Source organism: Blastomyces gilchristii, assembly GCF_000003855.2.
Source record: "Blastomyces gilchristii SLH14081 genomic scaffold supercont1.34, whole genome shotgun sequence".
Lineage (NCBI taxonomy): Eukaryota > Fungi > Ascomycota > Eurotiomycetes > Onygenales > Ajellomycetaceae > Blastomyces > Blastomyces gilchristii.
In genome coordinates, this window is record NW_003101649.1 from 46,756 (window position 1) to 70,086 (window position 23,331).

Consider the following 23,331-nt stretch of genomic DNA (forward strand, 5'->3'; position numbering starts at 1 on the left):
TCACACGACATGATGTTATGATTTATATATTTATATACTCGTCCCTTCGCTCACCACACCTGTGGTTGGGAGCGCCTCATCACAACATTATTATCATCACAATGTTACTTCTCCAAAATAGGTATCTTTTGTATGACTTCTCATATAAAAGATATCTGTTGATGAAATTTTTAGAATTTACTATATCTTCAACACAACGTCATATATGATAGATATATAAGTTATCTTTTGCGCCGGTGAATATATAAGTATATTCTAATACAAAGAATATAATTGTATAAAAGTTTTTGAAATAAAATTAAAATTATTCTGCTTAGATTAGAAATAGCTATATTTTAAGTAGTGAATCTACTAGTGATTTTCAAGTTAATTCTTTAATACTACTATATTCTCTACTCAAAAACATGCTTATATCTTACACATATCTGGTGTTGTGCTGAAGATATTAAATTTTTTTGTCTAGGTATCTTTTATATGGTGAGCTCATACAAAAGGTACATACATGTACGGTTCAGGACTGTGGTTGAACGTTTAACCTCATGTAATCTTGTAACTATAATAAGTATGTTGGACGTCTGTGGGCATATATGCTTGGTGCGGGGCCAACCTTCCAGCGTACACGCCTATTCAACATTGTCCGCACAAAAAAAAGATCTTGCATTTCAGTCTGCCATCCTTTATTTTACACGGTATTCTAAGCTTCAACAGTGCAGGTGCTGTGACAGGCAATGCAGGTGAGGTAGACAGTAGATCATTGATACCTTTTCAGATTCAAAGAATCATCATTCATTATTTGAAGACTGTCTATCTGGCATTTTGCACAGCTCTATCATACAAAGCAGAAGAAGATTATTGTAGATCTGTCTGTTAATTATTAGTAAGAAACAAAATCACTAACTTAGTTTAGTTATGATTTTTACAGTGGCAATCAAGGTTTGAAAAATTGACATTGGCAGTTACCCGTGCCAAACGCGACTCACTAATGGTAGTTAGTGAGTCGCGTTTCAAAAGCTCAGCCGCTGCCCAGAATATTGCCTTTTTAACAGTGAATCAATGATTAGTTCACTTTTACTCTTTAAAGCTAATCTCAAATAGATAATAAACTAATCAAGATCTTAAATGAATTCTATCTATTCATCTCTATATTACTTTAAAGTCTAGAATAATTAATATTTTTATAATATATTTCTATTCTTCTTCTCTTTAGCTATAATCTAAGATGATTCACAAATCAAAGATGTGTGAGAATTATATAATTGAAGGTCAAAATTGAAATAATTTGAAGAATCTAGATGAGGCTTAGTGACAAAAGTGGTTTAGTGTCATGCTGCTGTGAGCCTGCTGAGATAAAGTTTGTAGTGAGGCACACCAGCCACAGATGTGTGTATGCATAACTTACATCTGTGCTTTTATTTTTAATTTTAGAAATAGACTAGAGCTGAAGTTCAATGGATATTTAACAACCCGCAACAATCTAGACACATCTACTACCTTTCTATGAACTTTTTTTTTTTTTTTTTTTGGGGCCATCGCGTAGTACTACACCTGCTTGTCTGCATGCATACCAAAGAAAGAGAAAGCATATACACAGTATATATATATACTGTACATAAATGTATAGACAAGAACGCCCAAGAAGATAGCCAGTATCCCCTTAATATCATCATCACAAAAAAAAAAAAAAAAAAAAAAAAAAAAAAAAAAAAAAGACCCAAAGGTACGGCAACTAACATCAAACCAAAGTAGATTGTGTACATAAAAGCCTTGCCCCTCCTCTACCTTTCCCGTGTGGTAGCCGCCGTGAGAAAAACCAAAATCTCACGGGTAGCGAACAGAAGACGTTGCCAACATCGCCGGCTATACTGTGGCATTACTCCGCTCCTCAGCTAGGATGTATGGCATGCGGCAGCAAGTACGTTCGGTTTCGTGGCATTGTTGTTCTGCAGGAACCGCGCATTGTGGCCCATGACAGACTTGAGGGTATTGAAGACGGTGACGTGCATTGGGATAGGTTTTGGGACAATGTAGAATTTTACGCCCTCCGTGCAGGGCGGCGTGGTCAGGCTGCCTGTATAGGTGTAGAGCGGATGCTTGTTGACTAGGTAGGTGAGGTCGGCGAGGTTTAATCTTGGGATGGTGACTTCCTTTCCGGGAGTGGCTACTTGGTGGACATTATGAATCACCTTATCTAGGGAGCAAACGGAGTGCTTGGTCGAGACTTGTACCAACAAGGAGACAACTGCGAGTTCCTTATGGTTATCTGTGGCAATTTCAGTTAGACTAAACCTCATCTTCTTTTTTCTTTTTGTCTGCTTCTCTAATCTTGCAACTTTACTGTCTAGGTATTAAGGGTCTTAAAAAGGAGTGTTTGACATACGTTTGCCGACGTGGACCAAATGTATCTCAGCAACGAAGGGCTCGCCCTTCAGAGTGTGCTCACTGGGGTGGTGGAAATGAAACTGCTCTAACAAAAATTCGAGCCCATTGACTTTTGTTTTCCCTTGTAGTGCGACCTCCAAGGTTGTTCCCAAGTTCATCAAGGTTACATTCTGGACGGGAACATGCATTTTCAGGGAGCCCGCGGAAACTCGGTAAACGGAATCGTCGACATTAATGGGGGATTGTGTTCTTCCAATACCGCAGAGTATATAATCCGCTGATAGGGTATGCCAGTTCGTGGGGCCGTTATAGGGGCCATACCCAAAATTCGGCGGCTCAAACGGCTTGTGGTCGTCAGCAGCTCGACGATGAAGATAGGTACCGTGTGCGCATGACGACAGGACAGCCCTTGCGTTCAGCAGAACCAGGATTGCTAGTGGTAGAATCAGCATTCCGAGCTGGAGAGGAGTCTCCGATCTTATGCGATTTTTGTTATCGGGTCAAAAAAAAGAAAGAAAGAAAGAAAGAAAGAAGAAAAAAAGACCGACAAAGAGAATATGGCGACGAGAGGAAATGGGGTGAAATCAAAGAAAGAGCGGGTTGATTTAGTTTCTCGAGAAGGGGAAAGAAATTAAAAAAAAAAGAAAAAAGAAAAGGCGGATCTTGCGAGATATCGTGTCGTCGTACAGGTAGATAGATTCGATAGATGCCCTCTTAATAATTAGCCGTCACATCCAGCGTTTGCGTACCAGGTTCCTACAAAAGGAGTATGGCTTAAGCGGCCTGTGACAGGGAACTGTCAGGCTGGAGGAGTCTAATGATACTTCTATGAAGTCTGTCCTCCTGAGAGAGCCCCCTGTGGCGTTGATATCGCGCACCCAGCACCCACGAGGTTGGTACTGTACATACATGTCATGTACATGTACATAGGGTATTATTGTAGGCAGGGCTCTTTATAGGAACGGTAAGGAGGAACCAGCCGGGTCGAGAGCATGCGAAGTGAATAGTCAACATCTCTCTGGCCATGGATTGCCTCATAGAGGCTCAACATCTCCCTGATTATCACTAGGCGTGAAGCACACAACTAGCGGGCTGCTAGGGCGCTAACTTCTGAGCAGATTGAAAGGTTTAAGGCACAGCCTCCGGATTCTTCTAATCAGGTAACGGTAGACGTCAGAAAATGGAGGGGTTCCAGTGGAAGAGAAGTTGAGGAAAGTTATTATATGATCTTGGTTAACTTTTTAAGTTAATCTAACTTACTATTGTGGCGGACATACTGCTTGTGAATGTAACAGTAGGCGGGGCAGGCAAGCCACCAACTATTTATTATTATTATTATAAGGCTCTCCGCTGTAGTACAAAGGTCTTTTTGGCCTAGTGGGAAGAGCTGTCTTGTCTGGGACGGACGATAACAAGAACCACTTTATTTCCAATAATTGAAGATTTTCAGATTCATTTTTCAAATAAAAAAGTTAGTTTCAGATAAAGAATACAATTCATTCTGATCTCATTATTATATTGAAAATAATATTAAATGAGATTATGAAATTATTTCTAACTTAATTATATAATATCATAATATATTTATTTTTTGAAAAATTCAACAAAGATATCATTAGATTCATTACTTTTCTCAATATAGATGAAAATTTTGTCTGAAGTTTCAACTCACTCAAGATTCATATAATTTAAAAAAAAGAAAGAAAAAATGTAAAAATCCGGCGATAAAAACAAAGTTAAAAACATCAAAAAAATAAAACTATGATAACAATCTTTTAATCTCTGTTCTGTTACTTCTGTATCATTCCAATAATAATAGGCAGACTTACAGCATTAGAAACAAGGCTGTCTGTCTGGTGGTGTCTTGCGGTTGTAACTATGATATGTAAAGAGCTTGCGTAACTTATTTAACACTAGTGAGTACACATTTAGCAAGCCGCTTGCTCAGGGCTCGCGTGGTGTTGCCAAGGTCTAACTTACTCCTTCCACCCCCATCTAAAATATACTCACAATTACGCTTCCATACGTAATAAATACACACACAAAGTTCTTGATCAAGCTTGATGTCGCGTTGTACGTTGTACATTATTATTACTATATACTCCGTAGTTACCTCGAAGCCCCGAACAACACACTGCAGCTTCTTCTGCTGGAACCAAAAGAAGAAACCCCACCAGCGTATGAAGAGACGCCGCTGTGTCTCAATGCCTCACTCTTCTCTTATCCTTGCTTGGCCCGTGTCCCCTCCCCTTCAAAAATAATGGATCCTGCCCCTGGACCCTGGACCCTGGACCCTTGCCCCTTGCCCCTTGACCCTTGACCTTGCGGAATGCGCGGATTTCTCCAAACAAGGCGCTCCTCCTGCCGTGTGTCCCTGGCCATGACTACTGGTGCGGACGGTGCTTCTGCTGCTTCTTCTTCTTCTTCTTCTTCTTCTTCTTCTTCTTCTTCTTCTTCTTCTCCTCCTTTCCCCTCCATGAAAAAGTTGTGATTAAACCTTATCTCGCGACGTTTTTTTATTTTTATTTTATTTTTATTTTGGAATGAGAGAACCTGCTATTTTCCTGTTATATCTATGCGTAAAACGGAGCCAAGAGGGGGAAAAAAAATTGAGGTTTTCTCCCCCCTTGCCGACGGCATACAATACCACCCGCGCTATCAAAACAAAAATTAGGTAGTTGCAAAAGAACCAAGGAAAAAAAACATGGGGAAAGAAATTAGTCCCAATAAAACCAATTAATTTGACCTGCACCCGTGCCACCGATACCCAGGAAACATCCAAGCATACTCCGACGAAACCCCCTAGATAGAGAGTTATTAAAAATGATTAAAATTAGAGCCAACTACCTTTGCCCCTTTGCTCTTTTTCAACAAACCCTCCCCGAGATAATTCTCTCACCCACACGGAATCCAAAAAGGCAAGCAAAGACACATAAGGATAATGCGGCGGCTTGACTGGCATTACACGCGTATCAGGTATCATACCCAGGCCGTCATATCATCATAACCAAAAACGGAAGGGACGGAGGACACTAAGATGAATAAGATAAAATAAAAAGAAAATCCAACGCAATGTTCGGAACGGAGACTGGTGGAACGATCATTCCACTCGCGGCGGGCTTCTCGATCTCTTCTCGCGCTGGCTATCGGATGTACCGTTGGAGTTGGAATTTGAACTTGCATTTACACTGGACCTGTTAAAACAATAGAATGTCTTTTCGGAAATCAAGAGGCATTAGGTTGCCCGTTGATATCCCCAGACAAGCCTTAGCATGAATTCTTTGATCTGATGGTGCACGTTTGTCGGTGGTGATATGGCGGCAATGGTGGAGGATAAACGGGCCAAGAACTCTCCGTCCCGCCAGACCTCGGTTCTGAGCCTGGCCGAAAAGTCGGAGTCTGGGAAGAACAATAACGGTAGAACGGGAAGCGCGAGGACAGTGGCCAGCAACAGTAGTGAACTACAGACAAATATGAAAGTAGATACGTACGATCTACGCCGTTGTCCCTTCTTCCTGAACCGCTCGATGATGCGAACAATCTCCTTGCGTCCGTTGTTCGCGTTCACCCTCATGCCCCTGAGACTCATGCTGATCTTCTCCGAAGAATTGGCCATCAGCAGCCGTTTGAGGAGCAGATGGCGCATGTGTAGGCACACGAAGACGCCGCAGTCACTGCTGTTCTCCTGCACTGGTGAGTCGTCGAGGTGGATGAAGCGGAGTTGTTTGTTCAGGAGGTGGGATAGCTTCTGTGTGGCTTGGAGCGCTTCGTCGCAATTTCCAGGCGGGAGTGAATCATAATGGAAGGCGACGCCATCCACGACGGATACGAGCAGAAGAGACCAGTGGGTGCCGCCTTCGGCCTCGTTGACGTTGCGGCAGTCGTTGATGGGGAGGAAGATGTGACTGGTTTTGGTGAAGTCGGGTAGTACATCGCGGAGCGTGCGGGGGTCTGGAGTTTGAAGTAGCATAAAGGACATGCTTGGTCGGAGAAGGACAATATTGGCAGATTGGTAGTTGACGAGGAATTCGCGTTCCAGGTACCTAGACAAGGTTGTGAACGGCTGCATGCAAAACCAACATCATCTTGTTGTATGATGGAATAGATAACCATACTCTTCCCAGAATGCAATAACCTATAGCACATTAACACCACCATCAGTACGAAAGCCAAATAAGAAGAATAGGGAGAGAGATATAGCAAAAATAATCCCAGCTAGTTGTAGTACGTACATTATCTGTCAACCAATCCGTCTTGAGGGTATATATATCTTCATTTGTTACTGCAGCATATCGCCATTATTAGCCACCAAGTGTCCCGAGCAATATGAAGAAGCGTGGAAGGGGGAGGAAGCAGCTTAGAAGCCGGAGGGAAAGATACGAACAGCGAACATCATGATCTAGACCAGATTCCCGAATCAACCACCAAAAGTTAGCTCTGAGTTAATTGCATCCAGCAAAACCCAAACGAACCACATGAGGGGAAGCGATCTGGAGAGAGGAGGATATACCCCTGTGGGGGGGGGGGAGGGGAAGGGTTATGGTTACGCACAGCTAAGATATGCATCGTCCGGACTCGACTGCAGGAAGTCAGTACTATAACTCATAGTTGAAATGCGATCCCAGAACTTGTTGAGCAGCGCGACATCGTTCAAATAAAACATGACAATATATCCAAGGGCCCCTCTCCTCTGTCTCGATAGGCCTTGAACTGGCTTAGTAGAGAGTAGAAGCCAAGCGCAGAAAGAACAAGCTGTCAAGCTTGGCTAACTGGCACAAACGGACGCATAGAGATGGAGAGATGGAGAGAGAGAGAGATAGAGAGAGAGAGAGATGAGACAACGCCCGGGTCAAAGGGGATGAGGGAAGATGGAAGTCCGAAGCACCAACACCAAGCACCAACACCAACCCAGGAAGCGATGATGAGAGTGAAAATGACAATGAAGAGTAGCGCAATAAATACACTGCGCAAAAAAAAGAACCGGGAATCCGCGTGGATGAATGCTAGTGCAATGTTGAAATCAGGATGTACCGGATAACCAAAGCCGGCTCAGCGGCACAGGGCTTTGCCTGGCTAGCTAGCTACAGCATACAAGGCGTGGCGTATATTCCACAAGGCAAAAAAAAAGCAAATATAATATCAAACAGAGCAACGTACCGAATCGCCAAATCGGCCTCTCATCCGATCCTTGAAGCGGTTGAAGCCGCCTTCGCCCATTGTTATCGTTGTAGGCTGCCGGTGTAGTGCAAGGTTAGGTAGCTAGTAGTACAGTGTAGTAGTGCCCGTCGTGTGATGTAGATATTTAGTTTATGTGTGTCTCTTCCCAGCACGAGCTAGACGCAGCAGGAATGGATTGTGATGGGGATTCCCTGATGTCGATTCTGATTTCTAGCACTAGGCGCTTAGGAGAAGCGGAGGGATTGTAGAGGAATAGGAGCAAGTCGGAAGGCGGCAGTTATGGGAGACAAGCGTGTTAGTTTTGTCGTGAGGGGGATTCGATGCTCAAGTTCGTACGATGAGGCTCAGAGGGCGTTCGTCCGGGCGATTGACTGATCTGCTGGTGAGACGGAATGGTGAGGATGAGAGGTGGCGAGGGGGGGAGAGAGAGGGGCGGAACACTACAAGTATCTAGAGGTGGGGGTTGGAATAATGAATAGACTGAGGACGAGTAAGAAATGAAACAAGAAGATATTAGGTATTAAGATTTTGTATAGAGATAAATCAAGCGACGTTGCATGCAGAGACCACGGGGGGCGGGAGATGAGTAACTGGGGAGTCGAGTGTCCTGTCCGTTATAGTCTATATATCTTCCTTCCCAGTGAACCAGGCTAGGGGCAAGCTTCTTTGATCCCACGATGGAGTTCGCGGGCCGAGGCGATGCCAAGACAGCAGGGACGGCGGTTCTGCAGGAAAACAAACACACTAGCCACGGAGCTGTTATTCTGCATATTGGAGTATGTATTTACTTCATTGACTCCTCTGATTTTCACAGGCTGATCTAGTAATTTCATATCCTCTTCTTCAAGCTATTCCCTCCCCCTCTACTAGACAAAAGATGGGAGTCTTATCTTCGCCTCTTTTGCTGATGGAAACGTTTAGGCTCAAGTGTGGCGTTACAGGGGTTTGCCAGTTCCCGCAAGACTAGGTACACGACATGCTATCTCATGCTGTTCATAACAATCAATCCGCTGCCCTTCATCCGTCGTACTTTTAACATGGAGCATCCCATTCGCATTCAATTCACCCGTACGTCATCCCGTCGCATTCCTTATTCGGGGAAGGCAATAAGGGGCCGCATAGGATCAAAAGGCACAAATATTAGAATGGAAGGAAAGACACAGCAACGAAAAATGAAGAAATAAAAAGACATAGTCGGAAAGCCCAAATAAAAACTTAACGCCAATGCGAGAATGTTAAACCATTATATGAAGTCACTATAGAGGAAATGAAAGAAACGGCATATAACGCTGTATGTCAAAAAGTTGAGAAAAGCAACAAGGGATCCAGGCCACACTAAGCAGGATCCGTTATTTGTAGGATTAAAGGGGGGTTCAAAATGTGGACGGACACAAGACAACACGAGCAGCCACCAATCAACATATCAGGAACCGCTCGCCCCGGTGCGTCAAGGCTGGGTATCTGACAGGACTGTGCTAAGGGAATCTTGCATTGCACTGCTCCATGTAGGAGATCAAAAGAAGAATACGAGATGAAAAGAAAAAGGAGAAGGGGGAAAAATATAACAATGTTCGGCATGTTTCTGAAATGGCTAGAGGACAAGGGGACAAGGGAATTGGTTGGGGAATATGAGCTAGACAAAAGAGAAAAAAAAAAAAAAAAAAAAAAAAGAAAAAAAAAAAAAAAAAAAAAGAAAAAAAAATCAACAAAGAAAAAATAAAAATCAACAAAGAAAAAATGAAAATCAAAAGCATGATAAACAAAAATTGCGAACATGAAAGCATTCGAGAAAATATATCCGATAGGTATCAAAAGGCTGCGTTGAGCGTAATTAATCATTATAACCCCATATAATATCGCACACGCCAAAAACACCAAGAAGAGCAATGTAAAAGAAAAAGAAAAAGAAAAAGGGGAAAAAGGAAAAAGGGCCTCGGTATGAGGTTCGTGTGTTCCTGCGGTTAACCAACGAACCAACCAATTCTATACAATCCTTACTTAGAAGAAGAAACAAATCATTCCCTATTCTTGCCAGTATCCCGCCTAGCCAGCTATCCAGCAAGTTTCGAAAAATGTTTAGTCCAAATCCATCCAACCTGCCGGGTCGGGTCGTCCTGGTTCCGCGCTAGCCACAAATCGCCCTTCTCACCAATAACATCGAAGATCTCCCCGGCGACATATGTCAGGTATGGGTACCCGGCCTCCCGGCGCGCGCGGTCGATGTTAAACTCGAACAAGCTTGCCACAGGGAATAGGACGGCTGGATCCTTCTGTTTCTCCTCGTCCGGCACGGGTGTTGCCGTCTGCGGCGATTCGTTCATGGGCATTGCGGACGAAAAGAAGCTGCCGGTTCGTGCTACGGTGGGCGAGGACGGGTGGAGGGCGGGGTCGGGCGGGGTGCCCCGGTTATGCAGTGCCATTAGCGGATCAGCGAGAATATCTTGTAGCATTGGGGTGTCGAGAGAGAGTCGCGGGAGTGACGGAGTCCCGTCGGAGGGTCGGCCGGAGTTGGCCCCGCTACCGGGGTTCTTTAGTGCGGTCATGGACGGTACAGCTGGCCCATTCGACACATCGGGTACGCCTGAGGCGCGGCCTGAAAAGCCAGAGTTGGTACGCACTCGCCCACTCGAGAATACCTGAGACCCATTGTGTTGCTGGGTAAAGTTATCGCCGGGAGACGACTGCATGAAGCTGCCAGGGGTGCTGATGCCGAAATCATGAGATAACTTCGGAGAGTTACTCTGCTCGAGGGAAGCAGCTCTGTTAGTAATGGCATTCTGAATGTTCATGCTATTCACTGTTGAGGGTCTGCGAGATGACGACGACCCGTCCGCCGCATTAGAGGCCGACGCTGAGGGTGAATTGAATCCTGCGACTTGGGCAATGTCTGCAAGAATGGATCCGTTGCAGATGCCCAGTGACAATACCTGAGCATCGCTGAATGAGAAATCTGCAGCCCAATCGGACTTGATTTGCTCCAGATCATGGAACGTCGTCCGCTCGAAAATATACCCCAACCGCTTTTGTATCAAGTTGAGCCAAGTCTTTTGAAGTTCCACAAAGTTATGCAGGCATGCATCTGTCAGCTTCCCCGTCAGAGCAAAAAGCTTTGGCAGCTCCTCCTTAAGTGTTACGTCCAAAGCAACAAATTGCTCCCCTTGCTCAGTGGTTTTCTTGTCTGCCTTGTCGCCACGGTCTTTGAGTGTTTTATATCGTATATAATCCATCAGTCGTTTGTTCCGCTTCTGCATCACGCGTCGAGGACCATCGTGTAAGCTGATGAGCGTGACCATGGGGACAATCACGCTTTTCCTTACGGCTGAAACCTAGTTAATGACAAAAAAATAAAAATGAAAAATAAATTAGCTTCGACTCCAAAGTCAACCAAAAATATGCGGGACGCGATAACTTACATGATCGACAAGCGCCACAGTCAACACGTCTTTCACAGCAAGCCTGAACCGACACCATTTGCTTTCCAACTCAGGATAATTCGAAGGTGCAACATTAATATATGCTTCGATCGCAAGAACATAATCATGAAACTTCTTTATGGAAGTCTGCACCTCGGTGGTATAGAGCTCCACGTCCCGCATGATCAATTGGAGCTGGAAGAAATTGTCTCCAAACCTTGAATTTAGTATGGTAAATTCTTTATCTGCATATACGTCTGTGATGCCAACGTGTGCCTTGATTTTTTCCGTGCGCCGCCCGAATGCCTTCGAAAGCCCTGTCCGGACGTCGGATTCCTTGCGCTTCCGACCACTGACGATCTGTCCAACTACGTCGGCCCGTTTCTTCATGTCATTGATCCTTACGGATATGCTGGTGGTTTCGCGCAGCGCATTTGTCAAGGCAGCATGGTCTGGATGGTCTGGGGGAGTCGCACTGAGCAGTTCTGTTAGCAGCAGAGGGTACTTGACAATGCGCTGAACAGGCTTCACAAGCAAGGAATCCAAGTTCCATGCCGATGTAAGATCTACGGCCCAGTCCCGGCACTCCTTCAGCCATATATTAACATTATTCTTCCGCATGAGCATCTCGAGTGTCCTATTAGCCGCATCATGATTCCGCAGGTATTCAGAATATACTTTCTCCATCCGTTCGATGTGCTCAACGAAAACCTGGCCAATTGAAGTTTGCCGGTCCTTTTCATCGTCTGAAGCTTCCGAGGATGGATTGGTTTGGCTATCTACCGTGGAACCGTTCATCTGCGTGGATCTGTTGCCACGCTTGCTCTTCCATCGCTGGGATTGTGGTAGTACATAAACGCTCTTTGAGGCGCGTTTCAGAGAATCCTGAAAGTCCATCGAGAACTGTACAACCTGGTCGGAGTTACCAAACAGCGTTTTGATGTCATCCTGAGACAAGTCCAAGCAGGAGCTGGAAGTTCCCTTGTAAATATCGACAACAACTGTCATATCCTGGCCAAATGTGTGCTCTGTATCGACTAGCTCCTTGATGACATGCTTTCGCTTTTTCAGGCGGCGCTGTTCGGGGGAAGGAGAAGATTTCACCGCTGGGGCCTCAACGCTAGGTTGTTCCGCGCTCGATTGTTCCTGTGATGTAGTCGACGACGCTAGTGTTTGTGGAGATGGTACCAAACCGGCCTGCTGAAGAGATGACTCTTCGCTACTTCGTACGCTTGGTATAAGTTCTATTGATGGGATACGTGGGATACTAGACGGGATAGTGGACGGCGGGTTATTTGAGTATATACTTGGAGATGACTGTACAGGTGGTTGTAACAACGGTTCGAGAAATTGTTCAGGAATGGAACTTGAACGGATGGGGATGGGCGGAGGTGAATGGTTAGGTAATGGAGGCGGGGGGATGGTAGGTGGATCGTCGTCCTGAGGAGACTGGACATGAATCGCAAGGCCTAATCCTTCCACCGCCTCCTTTTCGGTCGAAAATTCTGGCTCTATAGTAGCGAGCCGTGGGGTTTCTACTTTCTCACGAACAGCGTTGGGTGAGTTTGCTGGGCCTTCTTCTGCTGCCGCTACGTGCATCCAATCCACCACTGATGCAGAAGTTTTCTCCCAGTCTTCTCTAAAGTTCAAACTCGCCCGGTGTTGAACATACTCCGATCTTGGAACATTTATGGACTCAGGTATTATAATGGGATCCTCACTCAGGGCATCATTTTTGTGGGTATCGTCACCCCGAGAAGAAGGACGGCTCGTCTGGACCCGTGCGGCAACCCCAAAATCGGACTTGAGCAAATGCGATCCCTCGAACCCTAGCTCCTGCAGGAAGAGTTGGGTTACGCGTTTCGAGTTCCAACCGCCCTGCTTGGCTAAATCAGGATACTGCTGCATCATATGCGTAGTATAGCGTACATTATGAGCTGTGGGTTCGCTCGGGAGGTCATGAGTGTCGCGCTGCATTGCAATTTCGCCAGTCGTGGGTGAATCGGCGCGTGCTTGCGATTCAGGGGGTTGCGGAGTTCGGTTATTTCCACCCGTAGGTATGGATATATGAACATCTGTCTCTGGTGAGTTTTCCGTAATCCGCCCAAGCGGCCCGTCTATGGACTGTCGATCCTGAATAGAGGAGCTCCAAGAGCTCATACTCCAACGATGACGGTCCACATCGATCCTGAAATCACATGGGATGTCACAGGGTTCAAGGTTATCACTGCTGTTGTACTGTGATTCGTCAAAGTAGTGACTTCGCCGAAGCATAATTTTGATTGACTCCTTATCGTCTCTTCCAGAGTAAGAATCAGACGAAGCGGAGCTGCTTGGACTGGATTCTCGCATCTGCATGATTTGGCTTAGGACGGTTCGGTGTTGCTGAGAGGATGGTTGGGGGAAATCTGTTTGTGGCTCCTGATCAAACGTGGTAATGTCGGTACCCACTGTCACTGCAGAGGGTGGAGCAATATCAGAACACGGCGTTTGGCATCGGGGAATATCTAGTTGGCTGATTGATTTCTCGACAAGGTCCGTAGCGGAGCAGATGTTGTTATTCGCATCGAATGTTACACGGCGGCCCGCTTCGAGATGTTCCGCGATCGCGTTGACGAGTTTTGGGGATCGTCCTTCGTCGGGTGTAACGAATATATCTTGCTCATCCCCAATGCTAGGAGTGCCTGGTCGACTTTCAATTGTTATCGGCAATTGGTCGCTTATTTCGGTGGGCTGTGGCTCCTTTCGTGATTCTTCTATGGGCGCGGTGGTTGTCGGCGTTATGGTTTTGCCTACATCACTCGAGGCTTTCTCTCGAGCCGACTGACGACGGAGAATTGCACGTTCTTCCCTTTTCGCATTTTCTTCCACCGTTTTATTAAATGCCTGCTGGATTTTCTGGCGCCGGGCAGCAAAATCAACATTCCCTAGTTCCGGCAGTCGTCTTGATTTTGTCCTCGAAGGTTTGGAATCCCTAGTGGACGCATTGGACTGGTTTTGTAGACTGGAAATCCTATCTACTACTCTTGCGCGTGATGCTGAAGTAGTGGCCGACGACACTGGTTGGCGTGGTCTTGAACTGCGAAGTGGGGGAGATTTCTTCGGGGGCGGAGCGGATATATAAGCGTTAAGTCTGGGGCTTTTGTCAGGGGTGAGGTGAGAGGTCTGGCCACGATTATGTCGTGCGGCTGATGTTACTTCTAAGGTGGTAGGTGGGGCTTTGGAACTGGGAGAATTTCTAGGGGAGCGTTTCGGAAGCGCACTCAAGCCCTTCGGGGGAAGAGTTATTTGGACGTTATGTCGATCCATGGCTGAATTAGTTCGTGTAGAAGGCGTAGAACCGCCGGAGTCGGAAGCTTGGCTGAGGCGGCGGGTTGAGACTGGGATCCGTGACTGTGAGTTTGATTTGGGGCGCATTTTGATGGCGACAGCCGGCTGTAGGCCGCCTTGGTTAATTGAAATACCCATGCTTGGGTCTGATATATCGGAGGCAGCAGTGGAGGAGGAGGAGGCGGTGGTGGTGGAAGGTTTTGTAACCAGATCGCTTCGAGATCTTCGATGAGTAACCGGGGGTTTTGCAGTAGTATTCAAAGTGTCAAAAGATGAAGAGTACCCTAGATACCAGGCAGTAGGTGATGTTGGAGAGAATGCACTATCGGGTTCTACAGGTAAGTCGACAAACATCGGATTGGGCATGTGCATGCTACCATCCGACCCTCTGCGCCAGCGAGGCGACGCAATATCGCGGTCATGAACAACAGGTCGAGGGTGACTAGGGATGATTTCACCAAATAAAGGTCGCCTAGCTAGAGGTGGTCCGAACGAATTCGACGTGCTGTTGTTCACGTTTATTGAAGACTGGCTGTGGCGACCCGGACGTTCAGATCGAGGAGGTGATCGAAAATCCCCCTGATCACGGGTCCCCCTTTGGAACTGTTGTTGGGTACTACTGGCGCGAGAATGTGTACTGCCACGACGACCAGGACTTCCGTCCCTCGAAGACGCAAGAGAGTGTGGTGGTCTCGGGGGAACCTGGTCGAAATTTTGGTTGAACTTATCCACCAGCTCCTTTAACGATGATTGTCTCTGCTGTGGGTTTCTCTGCACGGAAGGGCTGATTGAGCTTGGTCGTGAGGCACTAAAAAGGGCGGCTTGCGGAAGATTAGAAGAGGACGCGCGGTATGGGCGGGAACGGGATGAGAAAGGAGGGCGGTGGGAAGTTGGGGAGTAGTTGTGATAATCGCTAGCGGAGATGTTCGTTTTCCTTGCATATGAGGCAGAAGTCATATTTCCACCGAAGTCAGTATGGCCATCACCACCGAAAGGGTCATTGTATTGTAGGTAGAATTCGCGGGGGTCGGGTGAAGCCTCATCACTCGTGGGGTGATGCCGCCTGAAATTTAGATCTGTAAAGTTTGTGGTGAGTGACAGCTGTCGAGGAGATGTAGGAGGACCTGGGGCTTTGTATGTAGTTGCGGGAAGTAGCGGGAGACGGGAAGACAAGGGTGACGAAGAGTGGGAGGATTCGTTATTATTGTCAAACTCCCGATCGGAGGAGCCCGCCTCGAGATGGTTTACTGAAGGGAATTGCGAATTCGGGCCCGACTGGTGAAAGGAATGAAGATGGTGATTCAACGAATCATAATTGTGTTCCACCTCATTAGTAGGCATCTTGCACGTAGCCCGACTAGGAGCATTACCAAGAATAAAAACGTAATTTTAAAATTACTGTTTTAACAAAGCGAATTAAAAAAACAGCAACAAAAAAAAAAAAAAAAAAAAAAAAAAAAAAAAAAAAAAAAAAAAAATGTGTGAGGACTGCAAGGCGATGAACTCTCCGGTAGGGTAGGCCTCTGTCGAGCTGAGAGACGTGAGCGGTGCGGAACGAGAGAAAACACACGACGGACTAAAAGCGGGTCGGGATAGCCAGAAAACTAGGGTAAAACAGCATTCGGATGAGGAAGAGGGAGAGACAGGCTGTCCAGCATCCACACGACGTGGCAGATTGGGTGACCAGGGATTTCAGGTGTCAAGTCATCTCGTTGGCTGAAGCGGAGAACGAGGCATGTTGAGGTGTCCCGATTCCTCCACCAAACACCAATCACCCCCCAACGATAGGAGCTTGCTAGTCGGAGTTCCAGGTCCCCGTTCGTCCAGGGGTTTAATGAGGTCTTAGGATCGGGGGTGTCAGACACTGTTTGATGAGAGAGTAATCTTCGATGGGAAAGGCCCTAGTAAACGAGAGACTTATTTGGGGTGGGAGAGAGAGGAAGAGTAAGTAATAAGAACCATGACTATAGCTAGATTAAAAAAAAAAAAAAAAAAAAAAAAAAAAGAAAAAGAAAAAGAAAAAGAGAGGATAATAAGGAAGAGGACAAGCGCTGAGGACGAAACGACAAGGTTCAGAAGCAGCGCAAATCAACGTCCTGGTTTGCTCACCTTTACCACGCTGACAAGGTGCGCCAGAAGAGAAGCCGGACGCGGAACAAGTTGCCGGCAGGGAGATAAGTGCATATAAAATGACAGAGCGCAAAAGGTTTCTCTCAGAGGGTAACCAGAGAAGTAAGCTGAGAGTGAGTGAGACAGACAGACACACAGGCAGACAAAGAGAGCAACAATCAATGTCAGAGGAAACGGGAACGAAGAGTTCCTGCGAGCGACGTGGTCAAGGTTGGATGAACGGACGGTTAATTATCAACGACGGAAGACGAGACGATGGGGGGTTGGGGGTGGGTGAGGGGATGAGGCGACGACAGTGGAATGAGGGAGAAATGCCCAACGTTTGATTGATGGAAGGAGGATGATGATGATGATAATGATGATGATGATGATGATGGAGGTGACGGGGCGAGGGGTGTGGAGAGAGAGGACAAGCCAGATTGGCGGTCACGGACTCGCGGTTGGGTTGTGGAAGGTAGAAAATGGGCTAAATATCTAGTCTAGCTGGAGTTCATGTCGGAGCCTCCAACCATTTTATCATGTTATGCAGCTAAGGCCGGAGCACAGAAGGCGGCGGAGATCGAGCCTTTTCATTCGGCCAACAGCCCAACAACTCCTCAAAATCTGCAACAGGATCAAGCAACCTAGCAGAGGAGTGGGATGGGTTTGTGCCTGAGAGCTAGAACAAGATATTTATCTGTGGACAAACACAGCAGTGCTCTGTAATCCATACAGTTGTACCTGGCTGGGTTGGGCTACGTTGCTTGGTCAGATGTTGAGGGGAGAGGGGGAAGAGAAGGGAGAAGAACAACAAGAAGTAGAACTAGAGAGACCCGTTAGATGGCACGGTTAGTGATGCCAGAGGGGGTTACTAGCTGTGATACTAAGGTGTGCAACTCGGTGCCGTGACTACAGCGTATGTATGTACTGTACTAATGGCGATGATGATATGAGGTTAGTTAGTGCTAGTGATAGAGATAGAGATAGAGACACAGAGTAGATGGGTGGATGTTGGTTGAGGCGGAGGCGGTGGTGTTGTAGTAGTAGTAGTAGTAGTAGTAGTAGTAGTAGTAGTAGTAGTAGTAGTGGTGGTGGTTTTGTTGCGATGGATGGAACAAAGTGACGACGGTGTCTTTATGACGAGAGCAATTGAACTGCGTTATACGGATCGATCCGTAGTCTGGGCTGTTGAAGGCCCTGAAAATTTGTTGTTCGCCAGGAACAGCCTACAAGTAGTTACGGAGTCACTACGGAGTTCCATACGGAGGACAAAAATGTTTTGACTTAAAAGCTCAAAAACAATAATGGGGTTCCAAGGTTCGCGACAACTCTATTACAAAAGTAACAACCTTGTTTATTTATATTTACTTTTACGTAGTTAATGCTTTGCTTTTTTATATCCAGTCAGTCAGTATTATTATTATTATTTACTTGAATGTGGTGCCAACTTTTGACCCACTTTTATGGACACAGTGTTCAACTTTTTTAGCCTCCATCTAAAGGACACATCCCACCAAACCAACCGAGGTAGTTAAGGTATGTACAGTACATGTAATTCCTCACACAATAGTTAACTGTTGGGGGTCCCGCGGTTGATCGGCCCTTCTACCAGCAGTGCGCTGGTGGTGATTGAGCTCTTTTGCCCCAGTAGCCTACAGGTTATGAGACTGTTAAGCATGAGCCCCGCTGTGGTCAACATGCATGGGTTCAATCCCAGAATGGACTTAAAAATTCCTAACAAATACCCTGGACATTTTAACAGTGTCAAGAGACATCCCAGGAGTGTGCCCTAGAAGTCCCTTTAAGCCCTAGGACTGAGTGAGTCCACTAAGAGGAGCCATTGTGGGGAGCCACTGAAGGGAGCCACTGAGAGGAAGTACTGTACTCTGTGGTAGCTGGTCTGAGGGGGGGTGTTGGGGGTCCCGCGGTTGATCGGCCCTTCTACCAGCAGTGCGCTGGTGGTGATCGAGCTCTTTTGCCCCAGTAGCCTACAGTTTTGGCTTGCCAGCCTTCATCGCCCATCAGAAATACCTTATGCGGAGGATCAGCGTCGCTGGCGGGCCATCGGCTGCCAGGCGGGAGTGCGCAGCGTAGTGTGCGATCCACCAGGTGGTCGGTCCTTTTTCTCTGCCCTACGCATAGTATCGTTCTCTTCTTCAATTTTTCCCCCTCTATTGTTTCTTCCCCTTACTTCTTCGTGCTTACTCTATATGTATTATTTGCTAGTTATTATTATTATTATTATTATTATTATTATTATTATTATTATTATTATTATTATTATTATTATTATTATTATTATTATTATTATTATTATTATTATTATTATTATTATTCTTCTTCTTCTTGTGTTCCTCGCGTATCCAGTTCCTTTTCTTCATGGCCCCTTATTCTGAAACACGCAGAACCAAATCCAACGCCAATCTAGATTCGACAAGACCTCGCATCGTTGACTGGCGACTCCCGAGGTCCCGTTCTAACCCGTTGCAAAGAATAAAGAAGTTGGCTAGTTATTATTATTACAGCGTAGTTAACTCACAATTTTTCGCGACCACATTGCGATAAAAATAGCAGCCCAACCCAAGCCACCGCTTGAGATTTCGCGAAACGGCGTCAGAAAACATCCGTCGCAAGGCGTCTGTCTACTTTTATTTATTTATTTATTTTCTTTTCCCTTTTGCATCGCTAGTTAACCTTTGTCTTCACGATCTATTTTCCGGTCAGTGTCATTGATTTATTGCAGTTGTTTCTACACTACTAATTCACAATTGCCCTAAAATAACTACTCCGTAACTGTTCTGAGAGATGTCTCACTGACCGTCCGACAGTTTACAATCTGTTTCTGCTATATATGTACAGTCACTTCACAAATGTAAAATCTAAATCTATGATTTATTCAAGTAGCGAGAGAATATTAATTATTAATTATCTCAACAACCAGAGGTCTATATACATTAAAACTAGATATTATAGAGAAAATTAAGTACTAACTAGTAACTGTGCCATGCTTACTCACTCTCTCTAGTGAGTGCACCACAGTGTATGAACAGGAAGCAGAAAACTTGACCTCGCTAAGTGCGCCACTTGACCTCGTTATGTAAGCTGACCTCGCAAATGTGGCCCGTGCCCACTACCTGACCTCGCTCAATACATCTTTTCTTGTAATTTGAAACCACTCAATTATTTATCATCATGTGGTTCGGGAGAACGTACGACCGCCGGATAATAACGCGGCTGCTTCTGAACATGCTTACACTTCTGAATATGCTTACGAATGTTAAGGGGCCATAGCGGCCACTAATTAATTTAGTATAATATATATAAGAAGCTGGTGTATGTCATAGCCCCGGTGGCCGAATGGTTAATGCGGCCACCCGGTAGCACCTTGGCGTGGGAAACCAAGGCGCGTGGGTTCGAAACCCGCAGGGGATACATTAAATCCGGAACTCAAGCACCTCAGGTTCCTAATAAATACAGAGGTGTACAAATCACTTCAATGAATTGCTCTATGTTCCTGGGCTGGGAAGTTATTATTGCATGTATCTAATTGTCACTTCTTTGTATTTTTCTATGTTCTTGTTATCTTGGCATGATCTTAACACCTGTATTTACTCCTGTATAATCAACACTTGACCTGTATTTAACATCACGCAAGAACTTATTATAAGCTTCACTTGCATATGAGTATAATGAAAGAATAATAATAATAATAATAATAATAAAGCTGATGTATATCTGTGATTATATACTGACTTAAGTAATCTTTGAATTATATCTGATAGCATGTTTAAAAACTAATAAGAAGTACAGACTTTTTCAGAGTATAATAATTTCATCTATAAAGTGATTTATAGTTATTATATCAGTGTGATTCTAAAACATCTTAAAAGATAGTATATGAAGAAGCAGTGAGTGAAAGAGCTATAATATAATAGAACTGAAGCAGTGACTAATCAGTAACATTATATAGAAATAGTTGTTTAAAAAGCTATATAGATAAGCTTGACCATCTTGCTTAAATAATAAGCTTGTAGACTACAGAGTTATTGCAAGAATATCACAGATATAATACTTAGTATACTAAGAAGATTGTATAAGATAAACAGTAACTCTTATATATATTTCAGTAGAAGAAAAAACAAATCACTGACTTCTTTAATAAGAAGTCAGTATCTAACTATTCTATATAGATAATAAGTGAATACTCTTCTCTTATTTTATAAGTAAGAATAGCTGAAGTAATATCTCAGCAGTATCTTACTATCAAGAAAGAGTAATCTGCTGATCTTGTATAGAAGTGAGATTCTTATATTTATTAATTAAATCTTTCTATAATATATCTGAATAATGTTATAGAGTGATTGAAAATCAGTTTAAACAGTTTGTAGAATGAATGAAATTATCTGTATAAAAGTAATAAGCTGTGTGAAACTGTAGCAGAGTCTTAACATAGTCAGAGATATAATAATACTCTTCTCTTTAAAAGTATAGTCTCAATACTCTTAAGATTACTGAATTAGAAATTATCTTTATTATATAGCAACAGTTACTATGTGATTCGGAAGAACGTACAGTGATTCGGAAGAATGTACAACTGTCAGATAATAACGCGGCTGCTTCTGAACTTGCTTATGAGTGTAAAGAGGCCATAGCAGCCGCTAATTAATTTAGTGTACAATATATAAGAAGCCAGTGTACACCTGTAATTATATACTAGCTCAAGCAACCTTTGAATCATATCTGATAGCATGTTTAAAAACCAGTGAGAAGTGCAGGCTTCTTCAGAGTGTGATAATTCTGTCTATAAAGCAATTTATAGTTATCATGTCAGTGTGATTCTAGAATGTCTCAAAAGATAGTGTATAAAGAGCAGTGAGCAGAAGAGTATCTGATTGATACTACTTCACTTATTGAGGAAAAACTTCACACTCAGATGAATGCCACATATGAGATACAAATGAATGAGATATGAGAAAGAGAATGAGAGCAGTGAATCAGATTCAAAGAAGTTCACTCTCTACTCAAAAGAAGAATAAAAAAGAAGAGAGTGATTATCATCAGAGTCATACAATAATAACAGAAATTATACAGTGATATAATGATAGATATTATATAATTAATGAGAAATCACTGAAATGAATACTTTCTCTAGTCAATATGAATAATACTCTTCTCTGCTATCTGAACTGAAAGATATGTAGAACCTCTCAGAGAGTTTACTCAAAGCAGTAAGAAAAGCAGCTGAAACTGCTGAATCAGAATCAAAGCTTCATATACATACAAGAATTCTAAACAAGATCAAGGCCTTGTGTACACAGTGACAGGCTGAGACAGAAGTTAAACAATAATTAACATTTGCTGTAGATTAAGTATTAACTATGAAGAGCTTCACTGATGCAATTACTATCATTAATAAGAATAGAGAAAATCAGATCTTAGATCTGCAGTGAAAGATCAAATGATTATATAGATAGATAACTACACTGAATCTGAAGATCTCATCATAATTATTCATAATCTCTTCAGAAGTGTACACATTATCAGAGATCACTGTGCAGAATGAGAATCTGAGTATAGAATATATCAAGCTAAGAGATCTACTGAAGTTATCAAGCTTCAATGATGACTGAAAAAATAATGCTGCAATCAGCTGACTAAGTCAGATATGATTATATTATCAGATTGAATATGAACTCACAGACAGATAGTTAACAGAATTTTAATAAGTCTTAAGATCTGCTGCATTTCTACATGAAAAAACAAAGTTATTATGAATAATTAATGAAAAGATGAATCTCACAGATCTGAAGTGATATTCATTTTCATGAATATGAAATGAGTTTTTCAAATGAATCTTGTATAACTTTGAGAAAGTGAACATATGAGACAAGTGTTACAAACACTTCACTGAGTGTAGATAAGTAAGTAATCTTACATTATACTTCACACACTTCAACTTACACTATCTTATATTGAATGAAGAGCTTTCAATATCTTTCTATTTACAGATCTTCATTCATGATCTTATATCTGAGTTAAGAGTGAAATGAAAATGCTTAACCTCATAGTCAGACACAGTGAAGAAAACATATAATATTCTCATTATATAAGAACAAGTGAGTCAATTGTAACAGAAAATACTGCAATTAAGTATATCTCAGCAGAGAACAGATAATCAGACTTCTACAATACAAGTTACACACTCAGACATGATGAATCTAGATCTGAATACTATTACTAAAGTGCTGAATTCTCTGAAAAAGAGATTCTCTGAGTGAAAACCTTGATATTGCAAGTATTGAGCTTGCTTCAACTGTAGACATTAAAATCATAATACAAAAGATTGCACTCAGCATACACAGTCAAGAGAAGTAAGAAAGTCAAAAAACTAGCAGAATCAGTGAGCTCAGAGACACTCACTGATATTCTATAAAAAGTCTTCAAAGTGAAAGAGATGCCTGTGTTAGATGACTCTCTGAATTCTGTAAATATTAATAGAAAGCAGGCTTCTGACTGAGATGCAGGTAAGAATGAAGTGAACACTCATCTCAATGTCTTGAGATCTGAAATATTAATGTATAAGAGACACTTGAGTAAGAATCAAGAGATGATTGTAAAAGTGTTAGCAGACACAGAAGCTTCTATATAATATATTAGTAATTATATAATCTGAAGACTGAAAGAGATCTGCTGAGTGAAGAATCTCTGATGTATAAGATTATCTGATAACTGATATTTGATATTATCTGTAAGAGTAAGAGTTCTCTTGCATTTTAAAGAATGATCTTGCTATATTTGAGTGTGAGAGCTGCAGAATGTGAAATACAATCTTATTCTCAGACTTAATTAGTTTCAAAAGTTCAATCTGCAGATTCAATGATGTACATATTATATGCAGTTGACTGATAGAAAAAAACAGTTC

The 23,331-nt window shown here is 43.5% G+C and overlaps 3 protein-coding genes and 1 pseudogene across 6 annotated transcripts; 1 reads left to right on the forward strand and 3 right to left on the reverse strand.

Annotated features, from left to right (window-relative positions):
- Positions 1–1,699: 1,699 nt before the first annotated feature.
- On the reverse strand, positions 1,700–3,586 carry BDBG_09064 (carbonic anhydrase). Its single transcript, XM_031723852.1, has 2 exons — positions 2,378–3,586; positions 1,700–2,260 (listed from the first exon to the last, which is right to left on the reverse strand). Exons 1-2 carry the CDS (start codon positions 2,829–2,831, stop codon positions 1,887–1,889), a joined length of 828 nt encoding a protein of 275 aa, XP_031581195.1. The 5' UTR covers positions 2,832–3,586; the 3' UTR covers positions 1,700–1,886.
- A 1,227-nt stretch (positions 3,587–4,813) lies between these two features.
- BDBG_09065 (Ulp1 protease) lies at positions 4,814–9,249 on the reverse strand. 3 transcript variants are annotated; one of them, XM_031723853.1, is made up of 8 exons: positions 8,002–9,219; positions 7,537–7,933; positions 6,931–6,958; positions 6,764–6,778; positions 6,612–6,661; positions 6,495–6,514; positions 5,871–6,422; positions 4,814–5,573 (listed from the first exon to the last, which is right to left on the reverse strand). In XM_031723853.1, exons 2-8 carry the CDS (start codon positions 7,594–7,596, stop codon positions 5,480–5,482), a joined length of 819 nt encoding a protein of 272 aa, XP_031581196.1. In that variant the 5' UTR covers positions 7,597–7,933; positions 8,002–9,219; the 3' UTR covers positions 4,814–5,479. The 3 variants fall into 3 exon arrangements, with proteins under 3 accessions (XP_031581196.1, XP_002620575.1, XP_031581197.1); XM_002620529.2 differs by having other exon boundaries at positions 7,537–9,249; XM_031723854.1 differs by having other exon boundaries at positions 4,876–5,593; positions 7,537–8,210.
- Positions 9,250–9,275: 26 nt separating this feature from the next.
- On the reverse strand, positions 9,276–15,717 carry BDBG_09067 (rho guanyl nucleotide exchange factor). Its single transcript, XM_031723855.1, has 2 exons — positions 10,971–15,717; positions 9,276–10,883 (listed from the first exon to the last, which is right to left on the reverse strand). Exons 1-2 carry the CDS (start codon positions 15,639–15,641, stop codon positions 9,609–9,611), a joined length of 5,946 nt encoding a protein of 1,981 aa, XP_031581198.1. The 5' UTR covers positions 15,642–15,717; the 3' UTR covers positions 9,276–9,608.
- A 4,035-nt stretch (positions 15,718–19,752) lies between these two features.
- BDBG_17937 lies at positions 19,753–19,841 on the forward strand (annotated as a pseudogene). The gene has a single exon. The product of its transcript is annotated as a tRNA-OTHER (tRNA).
- Positions 19,842–23,331: the final 3,490 nt, after the last annotated feature.

Bases quoted from the DNA above. Each gene is read 5' to 3' on its own strand.
- BDBG_09065 (XM_002620529.2), bottom strand. From the start codon at position 7,596: ATGGGCGAAGGCGGCTTCAACCGCTTCAAGGATCGGATGAGAGGCCGA. The intron at 6,959-7,536 runs GTACGTTGCTCT...GACTTCCTGCAG, and splicing joins GAGGCCGATTTGGCGATTCG to TCGAGTCCGGACGATGCATA. The intron at 6,515-6,611 runs GTACGTACTACA...AATGTGCTATAG, and splicing joins CGGATTGGTTGACAGATAAT to GTTATTGCATTCTGGGAAGA.
- BDBG_09064 (XM_031723852.1), bottom strand. From the start codon at position 2,831: ATGCTGATTCTACCACTAGCAATCCTGGTTCTGCTGAACGCAAGGGCT. The intron at 2,261-2,377 runs GTATGTCAAACA...AAATTGCCACAG, and splicing joins TTTGGTCCACGTCGGCAAAC to ATAACCATAAGGAACTCGCA.
- BDBG_09067 (XM_031723855.1), bottom strand. From the start codon at position 15,641: ATGCCTACTAATGAGGTGGAACACAATTATGATTCGTTGAATCACCAT. The intron at 10,884-10,970 runs GTAAGTTATCGC...GTCATTAACTAG, and splicing joins CTGTGGCGCTTGTCGATCAT to GTTTCAGCCGTAAGGAAAAG.